Genomic DNA, 15,755 nt, shown 5'->3' with positions numbered 1-15,755 from the left:
ATGGAAGACTAGCGAGTCACAGACACAGCAGCTTGTTGTATCACAGGCCAATTAAGTTTTACATAGAGGTACATTTTTGTTGTTCTGTTATGACCGGTGTGGTTTATTTTGTTGATTTAGGCATCACATGGCTTCATCACGCAACACAAATGGGCGAAAGAAGTAAGGGCATTCATAAATCTAGAAGCATGTGGAGCAGGAGGAAGAGAAATTTTGTTTCAAGCTGGTCCCAATCATCCTTGGATTATGCAGGTGAGTGCTGCTGTTTTTCAAACATATTGAGTGTTCTTGTTGATGCAAAAGATTGGGAATAAATAAATATGAAGCATAAAATTAGCTTGTTTCACTACTGCAGTCTTGTAGTTTATAAAAAGGTACCAGTCTGATGTTACAATAGCTGTAGTTGTTGTCCCAAATTTTACAATTGCCTCCATGATTTATAGACTGGCATTAGATTGCACTGACATAAAATCTGAGAACATTTTTCATTTGTTGATGATTAAATGTGATGCAACTAAGGATGAAGTAATTTCAGCTTCTTTAGCTTCCTCACTTTGTTCCAAGAAATGTATCGTACACTTATTGTCCAAATAACAAATGTTAAAATAAAATCTTAGACTTTACTTTTGAGAATGCTCCTTGTAAAAACGAATGTAAGAAAGATTAATGATGCGAGTTTTATCTTTCTTAGTTCTTTAAAAATGTACAATGTGTTTTGTAAATGCAGATATATTCGGAGTCTGTTCCATATCCATATGCCTCTTCCCTGGCTCAAGAAATCTTTCAGAGTGGAGTTATTCCTGGTGACACAGATTTCAGAATATTTCGAGATTTTGGACATGTTTCAGGTATTTATGGTTTTATTAAAATTTTGAGAGTGTTTTGCGTTACATCAGGTTGTTCTGATTGCTCCACTTGTTTCAGGACTTGATTTTGCTTGGTCAAAGAATGGTTATGTCTATCACACGAAGTTTGACAATGTAAAGCAAGTTCCTCTTGGAACATTGCAAAGAACCGGTGACAACATTTTGGCTCTCGTTTTGGGTCTTGTGAACAGTGAGAAGATGGCTAATACTGAAAAGTATGCTGCTGGCAATTTGGTATTCTTTGATTTTCTGGGTGCCTTTGTCATCCGATGGCCAGAAGGAATTGGCTTCCTTATAAATATGTGTGCTGTGATATTGTCAGTTTATAGTCTCTTCAAAAACATGAAATCCATGCGAGGTAAGTTATGTTGTGTTTGAAGTTAACATTTATTTATAATTTTCAATAGATGTTTGATGTAACCTACAAGAAGTATAACTGCATTAATTTGAACTAATAATAGATGTCAATAAAACTAATAGTTAAGTTTGAATAACCGTTTCTCTGTCTATAACAATTATGGAAAATATCGAGTTTCTATTGAGAGATTGGAAGTGAATACATTGCAACAGCTGAATGCATGATTCCTCATAAATTAAATCATATCTACATACTCACCATTAGTAAATTTTGGCATTGTTCTTAATTGACTTCACCTGTAGAATTCTACGAACAAACTGACATGAGACTTGCTACTGCTGAGATACAACATGAGAACGCAGATAAACAGTGTACACTTGCTGAGCAACCCTTAAGTGCAGCAATGCCAGATTTCCCTGAAGGTTCCGTCACACTGTAAATGCGTTTTTAATCAGTTAATTTTGTATGTTATTACACAAATGAAGTGTTTTTCGAAGAAATGACAGAGAAATATTTTTTTCGACTTGTTCTTCATGTTGATATTTTACTACTCATACATCTCATTAGGGGAGCTGCAGGTAAGCCCGGTCAGTTGGGAATGCCGGTAACCTCTTTATCTCCAAAACAATAATTTGATTTTGTCTTCCGACTGGTGCTGCACTTTTGGAAGGATGACATTAACTATGTGCAACACTCTTTTTGTAGTAGTTGAAGCCTAGCTGTTACGAGGAGTGCTTGTATGTTTTCATTGATATTCTTGTAAATCAAAAGGAACTACAGGTTGCTGCTGTAAGTAATTAATCCTGTTTTATTTAATACTTTCACACTAGGAATATACCCATACATGTTGCTAGTCAATGAGTAGCAGTTTGATATTGGTACCTACATTCATTAATTTATGGTTGCATTTTTACAAACTGTCTGCAATGAAGGCAGTACTGGTCAACTGACCGCCATTACCCTTGCTATACCAGCATTACCTTCGTGTGAATATAACATTTCGAAATGTAGCTAATGCATTATGTCAAGTGATATAGTTTCATTCTTAATAGTTCATGCGTTTAATATTACTTATTTATTTTTATTAATTATTTATTCATTAGTTAATTAATTGATTATATATCTGTGTATCTAGTCGTCTATTTGTTTATTTTTGCATTTCCTTGAGATGGTTAGCAAATACAGGCGTAAGACAAACAGAGGCAGCTTGACAGCAGAAGATCTTCAGAAAGCCCTAAGAGCTATGCAGGCTGGAAAGTCCATCAGGTCAGTGTCGAAGTCTACTGGAATCTCCTTCAGCACACTTTAGGAGAGGATAAGTAAACAGAACTATAATGATCCTAAATTAGGAAAAAAAGTGAATTTTTACTCCTGACCAAGAAGCAGAGATGTGCAACAAGTTAAAAGTTTTGGCAAATTCCTTCTATGGTCTTACGCCAAACGATGTAAAGCGTGCAGCCTTTGAGTTTGCTAAGCAAATAAAATAGAACATGAACATACATTCTCCAAAGAAACAAAAATGGCAGGACGTTATTGGCTTGAAGGTTTCCTGAAGCGAAACCTTTCTTTGTCTTTGAGAAAATCAGAGGCAGTAAGTATTAACCGCATTAAAGGTTTCAATAAGGAAGAAGTTCGAAATTTTACACTAAGCTTGAGGATGTTTTTCTAAAATATGGATTCTCGCCATCACATGTCTACAATGTAGACGAAAGAGGGAATGGAACCTGAAACTATTTTGGCACCCAAGGGCCAAAAACGAGTAGGAGCATCTACAAGTGCAGATCGTGGCACAAACGCCATTGTGATGTGTGCCATGAGTGTTGCTGGGAACTATATTTGACCGATGTTTATATTTGCTCGGAAAGGAATGTGTCCGACTATTGAAAAAGACGGACCTCCTGATGCACTGTACAGCTGTTCCAAAAATGAATGGTCCATTCAATTTTCTTGAAGTGGTTGGAACATTTTGCTCACCACTCCCGTCCTACTCCAAAATACCCTAACCTTCTGATCCTTGACAACCATTACTAACATTGCACCTTAGAGGTATATGAATTCTACAAGGTAAAAAGTACTGTTATGGTTTCATTGCCACCTCACACTTCTCAGAGAACCCAATCACTTGATGTGACATTCTTTGGAGCTCTCAAGGCGGCATTTAATAAGGAGTGTGACATCTATATGAAAATGAACAAGTAAACGTGTATCAGACCTGATGATCTTGCCAGAGTTGCAAACATAGCAAATGTTTTTTGTCAGATTTTGAAGCAACAGGAATTTTCGCTTTAATTCCCAATTTGTCTCCAGATTCTGCTTATTATAACCCTGATCTTCACCCAGCCACATCACAGAGTAATCTCTCTAATCAGTCAAATACCTGCTCATCTGATCCTGTTTCTGCTCCACCTGAGTGCAATGTTGCAGTCAACCGTTTCTATAGCTGTCAGTGAAACACCAGGAGAAAAGAAAAAACGCAGTTACATACAAATCAGTATTTCCGAAATTTTGAAAGCGGTATCAGCTGGACCTATTACAACAAACAGTAGAAGATCAGGAGGAACAAAAAAGCAGCACTCTGAAGTACTCACTTCTACACCTATGAAGAAAACGTTTGAGGCTAAAAAAACAGAAGAATCTGTTGCAGAAAGTAGAAAAGAAATACGATCCTAAAAGGTCTGCTGCGAAGAGATCTGATGCAAAGAAAAACTCCCAAAGAAGTTGTTTGAACCTTCATCAGAGGATAATGATCTAGTCATGTGTGATAACAGTGATGATGAACTAGGAGTGACAGAAAGAAGTGCTCTCTGTGCAATGATTATGGTATCAAGCTGCTGAAAGTGGGTACCTGCAGAGTGTAGTGGTTGTGATAGTACCAAGGGGTATGAATGTGACTACTGTCTTAACATGACTGATTAAATTCCGTTCAGAGACCTAAGAAAAACTTTTAACTATATCTGTAACTGAAAAAATATAAGACTGTGTTTCATGTAACTTCCTTAGGCGGATCTGTAGCTAATAAAATACTGTATGCAGTTATTTCGTTTTTTAAAATATAATTTCTAACTGTTTTGAAGAAAGACAGATATAAACATAAGATTTTAAATTTAAATATTCATTATAACATCGTTTTTGTGTAATTCCATTGATTGGTACACACATTGTAACGAAGAAAATATTAAATAAATCATATAATAGGTTGTTCCCTTTAAATTCAATTGTAAATTTCATGATCGTTATTACCTTCATGTGCTGGGAATGCCGGTCATTGCAGTGGTCTTTAATTAAGGAATTTATATAAAAATTAGCAACTGTTTATAAACTGTAAATAGATGCAGTTGAAAGTGGATAGTTCAACAGTTCTAATGCCTTCACTAAAATTCAAGTTGGATTATTAGTTGTCTGATACAGTCACATTTTGCTTAGGTGACCACCATTGCCTGCTTCTCCCCTACCCAATAGTTTTACCATAAATGGGATTCAAACTTCAGACACACTTTATATATATATATATATATATATATATATATACTAAACCATTATTAAAGTAGCAAAATAACTTTTTTACTTTTTGGTTACTTACAACCTAAAGATTCTGTTCTTAAAATTAATGCAGTTATCCCTCTTTCATTCTATATGTATACAATATGACTTGCTGTACACTGTTCATGTTTAGCAAAGACTGGTTGTAACCTCATAAGTGACAGTCATGAGGTACCGTAACTAAGGAGATAATGAAGTAGAGTGACCAGTTTCTTTTCCCCTCCATTGCCTACATTGCTGACTAGTAACACATGTATGCAACAATTTGTTCTTCCTCTGACATATCAAGTGAGATGTACTGGCTGATGATAAATGTAGGCTATCAGCTCTAACGATCTAAATTTATACATTGAAATTTAATTATGTACAGTAGTGGCAAAAAAACTGGACCGATCCTTGTAGCTGATTTCAAAGCCTTATTCACTCCAGAGCACGATAGACTGGTAACTAAGACTTTCGTGGTTCGAATTCTGCCTGGGAAGGAAACTTTTTTTTTTTGTTCCTTATTCAAATTTATTCTCAATACTTTTCGATTGCTGGTAAAATTCAAGTTCTGAGAATAATAAGTTAATTAAGTAGTAAAATATCACTGCAATCGAAAAGTATTGGGAATAAATTTGAATAAGGAACAAAAAAAAAAGTTTCCTTCCCAGGCAGGATTAGAACCACGAAAGTCTTAGTTACCAGTGTATCGTGCTCTGGATGAACAAGACTCTGAAATCAGCTACAAGAGTCGGTCCGGTTTTTTTTTTTTTTTTTTGCCACTACTGTACTTAAATACAGTAAAAAACCTTTTAATGATTATAATAAAGCTTCATACAAAGCTGTATGTAAAATTTTAAATTGACAAGCTTTCACCATGAAGTTCTTTATAATGAACTGACAACATTATCTTTATTTGCTTTTTTATCAATATTCCTTTTTCAAAAGTGAGCTGAGTAACTCTCTGTAATTGTGAAATAATGGACAAAGCAATATAAAATGTGATCCTTTGGAAGATGTTCTAGCATAAAAAGGTTAAAAATTATAAAATTATCTGCAAACGATTCCATATCATCAGAAATAGGAAACTCACTCACGTTATTCATAAACTTATTCGTAAAATATGGGAAGAAGAGAAGTTGCCAACAGATTAGAATAGATTATATTCTAATTTATGTACGGAGTGCCTGTAAAGTCACTATACATTTCAATGGAAAGTATAACTGGCTCTTTTCTGTTGTAGATTCAGTGGAGACACGTCCAAATGTTAACGATTCCTGAACAGATTATAGTGGTGGAATGCTGTTTAGGTAGTGAAAGCTATGTTGAGTTCCAGAGGGAGGATATTTCAGAGAATGTACCACAATCAAGCACCTACGAGACTTGCTGTTCAGCAGTTAGTGAACAAATTTGGGCATACAGAGCCTGTAGCAGAGCTAATGAGCAGCCTCGGTCAATGCCTAGCTTGTTCTCAGGAAGGATAGGATTTATAGCTCTTTCATGTTTGCTGAAAAGTCGATGACTGGAGGAATCTACCTGGATATACTGCAGTTTTTCCTGGAGCCACAGTTGCAGGAAAATGGTATCCTCGACTCATTGGTCTTTCAGCAAGATGGGGCACCTTCTTCTGTTCACACATTGTGCTAGACTACCTAGACGAGATATTTCCTGGCCAGTGGATCGGAAGAGGTTCAAATGGCGTGTGGGCTTCCCAGCCCCCTCCCCCCCCAATCTGACTCCCCTCTATTTTTTTGCAGGGCTCTATCAAGAACACCATTTACAAAATCACGATGCCTAATTTGAATGAGCCAAAGCAGCACATAAGAGAGCCATGCTGGAGCTCAGCATATCTTTTGCACTTAAAAATCATTCCACCACCGTGATTCGTTCAGCAGTGGTTAACATTTGGGCGTGTCATCACTGGACCTATAACAGAAATAAGCCAAGTTATGTGTCCTGTAGGAATCCCAGATATCCCAATTTTGGCGGAATAGTATCGATTTTAAAACCTTTGTCCCGTATCTACCCAGATGTCTCACAGCACCTATATTTGTATCACTTTTTGAAGTTGCTTTTCTGTATCTTGTTTTGCTTTATGATTTCATGAGCTGACTTGAAACTCGGGTAATTTTTGTAGTCTTTTTTGCATTCTGTTGTGTCCATTTAACGATGCGAGTCCATGAACAGAAAGTAAGCAAGGATATAATAAATTATGTAAAAACGTACAACAATGGAAATAAGTGTTTGAATAAAATATTTGAATATGATATTTATATATTTGTAATGTACTTAAATAATTTCCTACTTTGTTTTTGAACTACTTATTCACAACAATGAGTCTGCCTTGTAATCACGTGACTTGTATCACTGGCCACCTGCACTTCTCATACCAAATCTTAACTGTTAAGCATTATAACGATGGTGTTTAGATGAAAGGGCTTAACCCTTATTTTTTTAATGCGACTTTTTTGCTGTAATTAGTGGAATTAGTTAAAATTTAATTACAAAATGTGAAGATATGTTATTGATTATGTTTACATTCCTTCATATAAAGTAACTAATAATAATGTATTAAAATTTAATTATAGCTGTTTCTGAAAAATTTTCCTTTTGTGGGATAAGCCCTTTTACCTGAACACTGTTGATATGATTGAAAGAAGGCAAGATAGTACATGCTGTTTAGTTCTTTTTTTAGTAATAGTGAGATGCCACTGACGTGAAAGTACAGTATATGTTTTAGGGCATTTTAAAATGCCAATTTCCTTTTGTTAGTGGTATTGAAAATGAAGTGGATAAAATGTTTTGTGTTCGATTTTCTGTTAATGATAATGGATATATTACATGTACAAAAAGATGTTCTGAAAAACAAATTATTTCCTATCGAGTGATGGAGGAAGTGTTTTAATATTTTAAACATGTTAGACAGCTAATACAGAGGGAAAGAACAGTAAAAGGATGTACTATAAATATTAAAATATTGATCAAACGTGGTGTTAAATGCAGTTAACTAGATCTTGTGACAAATAAAAAAAAAAAAACAGCCAAACATTTCAAATTTGTTGTCTTCTGTCAGTTTTGTGACACATTCGTTAGTTCTGTGACAGCAATGTCCCTTTCTGTGACATTTGAATACATTTATTAAAATTACTCTCGATATACAGTTAATATTTTGCAGAGATTTTTAGAATTGACTTGTAATGTATCTTAGCATAAAAATTCTTGTGTAACAATTTGAACACAGACATACGATAAATGTTAAAAATTAAGATCTTTAAATATAACTTTTAACAGTCTGAGTCAGAGTCTCTCACAGTTCTTATTTCTTTCTCTACAGATACAATCAGTTGACTTAATATTGTAACTTTTATACAAAACAAGAATGTAACTTTATTTCAAACAATAACGTAGTTTTGATTCTCACAACAATAATCAGTTTCTATAATTTACTTTAAATGCTCCTGTCAACAATGGGATTTCCACTCCACACAGCAACTCAGTATTCGTTATTGCACTCCACAACGACAGTGACAATTCACTTGGATTACTGAAAACAACAATGTACTACTAATCTCAACTAATGTTCACAAAGCACTATTTACAAAACAAAACTGTCAGTTCTCAGTTCGTTTGCCTTGACTAGTTCTTCTAGCTCAGTCACTCAAGTTCACAGTATCTCGAACCCCAGACCTTCAGAGACAGTCCACTGAACTTCGAACTCAGGTCCCCCAACTGCAATCCACTGCACTCGAACTCCGGACTTACGGCAACAGTCCAATGGCCAGGACGCTCACACAGCTGTGGACACACTCAAGTCGAACTCCGGTCTCAAAGCTGGCTTCACTGCTACACAAGACTGGCTGGCTTGCTGTCCAACGACTACAACAACAACTGCTCAGCTCACTTGCGTCTCTTCTTTTATAACCAAACCATAGTTTCTGGAGAGTACAATTTCGCCATCAATCTACAGATCTCGAGAAGATGGCGCCTATCTAGATTTCTCTGGATTTCTACCCTCAGTCACCAGCTGCTTTACTTCCCCCTCTCTGCCGCGGAACAGCGTGTCGCCGTTTCTCCTCTCCTCTCCATGCTGCGCGCTGCTCCCCAGTGCTCCATGGAGCCTGTGTCGACTCCCGCGCGACTCTTGCGGGACGCGTATTCGAGTCTCGATGTGGCTGTCACAATATTGACAGAGTTAAGTTATCTAGACTAGTATAGGACTAAAAAGAATTTCATGTGTTTTTTCACGTTGTTAGAAAAGGTTAATGATGTGTCACAGAAATTATATTTTTCAGACATTATGATAAAAATTGTAGAATAAAATAAAATTCTCTTTAAAAAAAATTGTAACGAGTTATGTAACACTGCACATTAACAATAATATACAGGAAAAAAGTAAAGTAAATAAATACAGAATTTAAAATATCTGTGAAACATATCTTATTTTGTCTGATTTTGTGAATTTTAGCCATAACCTTTTAAATATGGAAAAAATTTGTTAAAGGGGAAATTACTGAAACTTCTCAATAATAATAATAATTGGCAGTGTCCTCAAATACCAGAAGACTGGAAAATAGTTTTGATGATCGATATACATACAATAAAAAAGGTCTTAAAATAAATGTGTTAATTTTATAAGTGTCCCATTACTGTCAACTATCTTCAAATTGTTATGCAATCATCATCATCCTTTCAAGTAGTAAGCCTAGTGACCTTTTACAATCTCCAATCATCTCTTGTGAGGTCTTCCAACAAGTCTTTTCCCTTGTGGTGTGTAGTGAAGCATCTGTCTAGGTAGTCTGGTACGCTCCATTCTTTACACTTGCTGAAGCCAGTCTTGTCTGTATTGTTCTAGAAATTGTACAATAGGTTTATTTTTAATTCGTCTACAATGTCAGTGTTCCCCTTGTGATCCAGAAGACTATAGTCAGCAGTTCTTTGTAAAAATCTCATTTCTGCAACTGTCAATCAAGGTCATCTTGGAGTCAAATAGTCCAGGCTTCAGTGCTATACCTTAGAGCTGATAGTGCCAAAGTTGTATATAATTTAAGTCTTGTATTGTTTTGAACTTCTGTGACTGGAAAGACTTGGTTAATGATTCTCAAAGATTTATTGGATTTTATTAGAAATATCACACTCTTCAAGGTATGTTAGGTTGTAACCTAAATATCTGAAGGAGTTGACCTGCTCCAGTATGAAATTATCGATGCAGGTCTTATTTCACACTGGTTATTCACACTTAAAAGCCATTGTTTTTGTTTTTCTTGTGAAATTTCTAAATCGTAAGTTTTCGTTATGAGATTTAGGTGATGAATAGAGTATTGCAATTCATCTTCATTATTGCCAAAAAGGATTTGATCATCTTCATATAACAGAGTAACTAGGGTGATATTTCCTTGGAGTGTGATGGATCCATGTAGCTATTGTCAAATGCCAACATCGAATGATTATATTGAATAATAGGGGGACAGAGAGCAACCTTGTCGGACACCACAATTTATTGGTTCCCAAGTAGAGAATTCTGATTGAACGTTTATTGATTTATATTATTTTTGTATAGGTTATATATAGCAGATATAGTTTGATTTGGGGTGCCGTCACAGGTGAAACTGGTAAGAGTATATTTCGATCAAGTCCACACCTGTGGAGTAATGGTTAGCATGTCTAGCCGCGAAACCAGGTGGCCCGGGTTCGATTCCTGGTTGGGGCTTATTATCTGGTTGAGGTTTTTTCCGGGGTTTTCCCTCAACCCAGTATGAGCAAATGCTGGGTAACTTTCAGTGCTGGACCCTGGACTCATTTCACCGGCATTATCACCATCTCATTCAGATGCTAAATAACCTAAGATGTTGATAAATCATCGTAAAATAACCTACTATTTCGGTCAACTCTATGAAATGCCTTTTTAAAATCTATGAAAGCAATGTGTAATTCTTTGTTAAATTGCTTGTATTTTTCAATCAAAAGTTTTAATGTAAAATATCTGTCAGCACAGGATCATCCTTTTCTAAAGCTGTTTTGCTCTTCGCCAAATAAATCTCTATAGTGAATTTGTAATTTGCTGGTTATGATTCTTGCATATGTTTTATATCCACTGTTGAGAAGACTGATTCCTCGGTAGTTTTTGCAGTCCTTGCAATTTCCTTTTTTAAAGATTGGTGTGACAATACCTTTTTGCCAAGAACTTAGTGGGTCTTCGCCATTTGATATTTTGTTTAAAAGGTTGAGATATTTTAATTTTAAAGTTTTATCTGCATATTTAAAAAGTTCGATATTTAGTTTATCTTCACCTGGTGCCTTATTGTTTTTACAAGCCTTCAGAGCGATGTCTAATTTCTGTTCAGAAATATATTGAAAAGTGTTACTTCTTGACATTATTTGTTCTGATTTGTAGCGGGAGAGTGACCACAAGATCTTGAAGTATTGAAGCCAGGTATTCCTGTCAGTGAGATAAATTTGTAGATTTTCTCTTGTTTTTCTAACCTAAATTTCGTAAAATTGTATAAGTTTATATTTCACTGCATTTGAAATATATAGATTAAATTAAATTTAAAAATTTCTGAGGGGGACTCTTTCCCCTGCATTAAATACGAATTCGCAATATATCAGACAGCGTTAAGTGGGACCTCTACTGTATTCTTGTACCATTTCGATTAAGAGTTGGTTCTCCACGTATTCCTACAGAAAATTGTACTTTCTGGTTCCCTACTTTTGCGTTTAAGTCACCTATAAAATAAAGTAGTCATTACAGTTGAATTTGTTGATAATTTCCTGTAAACTTGAGTATAAGATTTCATTATCCTCATCAAGTTCTTTTACAGGGGCATAAACTCTACTAGAATTAAATATGACAAAGAATTGGTATGACATTTTTAAGGGAAGAATAATGTGGCTTTTGAAAAGGAACAAGTATGGATTCCATATTTATATTCAAACTATCGAATAGAAAAGAGAATTCATTCTCCCATCATATATACACTAGAACCCTGATTTTAGGCGACATCCATTTAACGTTAAATTTTCACAGTCCCAATAATGATTACATATGATTAATGTATTTTTATATTCGATTCAATGCTCTTCTCTTTGTTGTGAAACCTGCATTTTACATTAATAATTACTCTTAAATGATTTTTTAAAAGCTCGATTAATGCAAAAATAAATGCTTTTCAATTCAACACATAAAATACAGTTTTTTTTTTTTTTTTTTGAATAGTCTATGTTTTGGCTATGCTACTGCCTCACTGACACGTGTTAATGGAGTGGGGCACATGATCCCTACTCCCTCCTTGCAGTTTCTTTCGCGGAAAAAGTTAATTTAATTCACGAAATGGAAAAAAAAATCCAAATATAAAGATATCCAAGATGGTAAGAAGATGACTTGATTGGCATCCAGCTTCCCCTTAATATTTTCTACTTTTTTTGTACAGTATTACTCATAATTTACTTATTGTAGATTTTCTGCAAATAAATTAATTTTTGCGAAAGTATTAAAGCATTTTTAAACAAAAATGGCAAACCCCTATTTAGTGTCAACCCCCATTTAAGGTTATTCTGTGTCCCCAGAAAAGTGTTACATAGGGGTTCTATTATATTGCTTATTGATTATGAGAAAGCCTATGACTGAATCTTGAAAACTAATGGCAGATTCTAAATGAAGAAGACATACAACCACAATTGATAAAAGCAATAAGAAGTCTTACATTAAAATAAAAAAATATATATATATTTATATATATGAGGTGCTACCCAAAAGTTCCTGAAATTCATAAGTGGCATGCCTCTGAGTGCTAGTACAACAAAATGTCGCTAGGTGACACTTCATACATCTCTTGTGAATCAGTGTGCCAAGCGGCTTCGTTCTGAGTGGACGTATTTAGTATTTGTGAGCGCTTTTTCATGTTACATGTTGCTTACATTGCTATTTCACAATGACAGATTTGAGGGAGCAGCGCATCTGCATGAAGTTCTGTTTCATACTAGGGAAAACTTCTGTAGAAACATATCAAATATTAAATCAAGCATTTGGAGACGATGCTCTAGGCCAGAACCAAACCTACGAGTGGTTCAAACGTTTTAAAAATGGCCGAACATAGGATGATGAACTCTACATGAGAAGGATTGTGGCAAAGTTCGTTCTGTGACTGCTGAGTGCTGAGCAGAGACAGCATCGCCTGGAGGTCTGCTGGGATCTTCAGATTCAGCTTCATGATGACCCAGACTTCCTTTCCAAGGTTGTCACAGGTGATGAAAGTTGGGTTTATGGCCACGACCCTGAAACCAAACAGCAATCTTCTCAATGAAAAAGTCCATCTTCGCTTCTCCTCAAAAAAGCCCATCAAGTGAAGAGCAATGTGAAGTCCATGCTCGTATGTTTTTTCGACATTGAAGGGATTACCCACAAGGAGTTTGTCCCTCTTGCTATGACAGTGAATGCTGTGTTCTATCTTGAGGCAGTTGAGGGAGAACTTGAGAAAACATCTGGAAATATGATGCATGGGCAATTGGTTTCTCCATCGCGACAATGCAAGGCCGCATACAGCTTTCATCATGCAAGACTTCCCGGGGAAAAACAAAATGACAACCGTTCCTTATCCACCTTATTCGCCAGATTTAGTCCCGTGTGACTTCTTTTTGTTCTCCAAATGAAAATCAACTTGAAAGGTTGAAGATTTCAGACAGTTGAGGAAATTCAAGCAAAATCGTAGGAGGTGCTGAACAAGCTCTCAAAAAAGGATTTCCAGATGGAAGAAACACTGGGTATGGTGTATATACTCACAAGGAGACTATTTCGATGGTGATGGTGGTGTATAAGGTTCATGTATGGTGTAATTCCATTTATTGAGGCATTTTGGAAACTTATGGGTAGCACCTCTGTGTGTGCGTGCGTGGGCGTGGTGCGAATTTAAGACTAGACTAAGGAAATATTTTTCAAACAATTCTCGTTGACAATAATAATTGTTTTAAGTTTCTCAATGTTTGTTATATATATCACAGGATAAATATTTAAATTATCTAATTATTATTATTATTATTATTATTATTATTATTATTATTATTATTATTATTTCTTATCAGTGTTGTTATTGTCTCGCTATTTATTAATTTATTTCTTCCTGTAACCACTACAGGTTGCCATTGACAAAGAATGCCATGATACAATAAATGTAGAGTAAATGGCTTGAGGCTTAGTGAAACATTGTTGTTAGAGTGAAAAATAACAATTTGAAATAACTTACCAACTTTCATCATTCACTTTCATGTTGTTTTATGATCTAGATATTAATGTAATAACTACTGTAAGCTTAGTGTATTCATATTATTATTATGATGTACCGAAGTACATATGATATTTCTGTGCAGATATTCTGCGTCATCATAATATGATGAAAGATGAGTGGAACGAAGAAAAATTTTCTCTGGCACCGGAATTTGAACTCGGGTTTTCAGCTCTACGTGTTGATGCTTTATCCACTAAGCCACACCGGATTCCCATCCCGATGTCGGATCGAATCCTCTCAGTTTAAGTTCCACCTCTTGGGTTCCCTCTAGTGGCCTACCCTCATGCACTGGGTCATTGATGTATGACAATGGGACCTTGTCCACACACATGTGCAGAGGTGCACTCGTTATGAGTGACTAATTGGCCGGGATCTGACGGAATAAGCACCGTCTTAAATCACTAAGTGATTATTCGCATGTCATATATTGTATTCAATTAGAATTAGAGTCTGGCTGAGTGGAAGAGGCCATCTGGCTTGGCTCTGCCAGATTAAATAAATTATTATTATTATTATTATTATTATTATTATTATTATTATTATTTCTTGGCACATCTTCATTAGATTGGAGTATCGTATGAAATTGTAAAACAGTTTGACTGTAAACAGCAGGTGTGATGAGTCTTCATAAAAAATTTTCATTGTCCCATGTAATGGAAAATCTTGATGACTGTTTCGATCATTATCATCATTTTTATCTTTATCATACAGTATAGTCATCATCATCATCCAAACAAGTATAAGGCCCATGGCCTGTTATGGTCTCAGTGAGTCATTCTCAATCCTCCTTTTTTTTTGGTGGGACGCTCCAAAGATCTCTTCCCCTGGTGACGGTATTGAAGCATGGCTTTTGGAGGACTGTGTCATGTAATAAATTCCTAAATTTTCATACTCCGTTACCTTTCTGTATTTCTTAACTTCCGTTTATCTTTTTTCTTCCTTTCTTTATTTCTTTCATTCTTTCTTTCATTTTTTTTTTTTTTTTTTTTTGTAACTGATATGATAAATTATATCGAGTTGGGCATGAACAGATTTTGAAATAATTACAGTATGGAAGGGAGAGAGAGAGAGAAAAAAAAGGCTACAGATAGATAGGTGAAGGTAATGGAATAATGAAGGGACAATGTTTAAGACTTTTTTCTGGTTCTTTGCTCATGTGGTTACGTTAATGGTTACAATTAAATTTTGAAGCCAGGAAAGAAGTGGGTACTAATTTTTTTCCTGCGTGAAGAAAGTGTGAGTACTTATCTTGCATTTGCCCTATGTTTTTTGTAAGGCTTGCACTGTACTAATCAGATGATCAAGAGATATTGCTTTTATTGAATGTCTAGTGTTTGTCATAATTGTAACCAGAGTGAAGATATGAGTCAAAATGCTCAATCCTCAACAACTATTTGTAGTGAAGAATATTTGGTGTTTTAAGTCTTCGTTCTGCTAACCACATGACCAGATTATTAGCAAATGGGGCTATTAATGCAAACTATTAAGAGAAAGACTCATGCTCTGGGCTGCGCTCAGGTTCTAATCCCTCTTGAGCAGATTATCCGGTTAGGTTTTTCCAATAGTTTCCCCAGCTATAAGTCAAATGTCAGGTAATCCCATGGCGAGTCCTTGAACTCGTCATGTTTTCACCAATTCTGTTGATGCTAGGTAACATCATAGTTGATACAGTGTCGTTGAATAATTGATTAAAAAACTATTCAATGTTTAGTGTTAGTTCTTACTTATTCT

General features: G+C 35.4%; 1 protein-coding gene across 5 annotated transcripts in view; it reads left to right on the top strand.

The window, feature by feature from the left end:
• Window positions 1–15,755, top strand: part of LOC138694493 (endoplasmic reticulum metallopeptidase 1-like) — a 145,811-nt gene that overhangs the window by 61,163 nt on the left and 68,893 nt on the right. For all 5 annotated transcript variants that reach the window (XR_011330956.1, XM_069818261.1, XM_069818263.1 and 2 more), the window contains exons 5-7: window positions 121–252; window positions 728–848; window positions 925–1,224. Coding sequence is in view for 4 of the 5 variants with exons in the window: in XM_069818261.1 (XP_069674362.1) it covers window positions 121–252; window positions 728–848; window positions 925–1,224 (553 nt within the window). In the remaining variant the exon portion in view is untranslated. The remainder of the gene's footprint in view (window positions 1–120; window positions 253–727; window positions 849–924; window positions 1,225–15,755) is intronic.

The sequence above is a fragment of the Periplaneta americana genome, chromosome 2 (assembly GCF_040183065.1).
Source record: "Periplaneta americana isolate PAMFEO1 chromosome 2, P.americana_PAMFEO1_priV1, whole genome shotgun sequence".
NCBI lineage: Eukaryota > Metazoa > Arthropoda > Insecta > Blattodea > Blattidae > Periplaneta > Periplaneta americana.
This window is presented reverse-complemented; position numbering and strand designations above follow the sequence as displayed.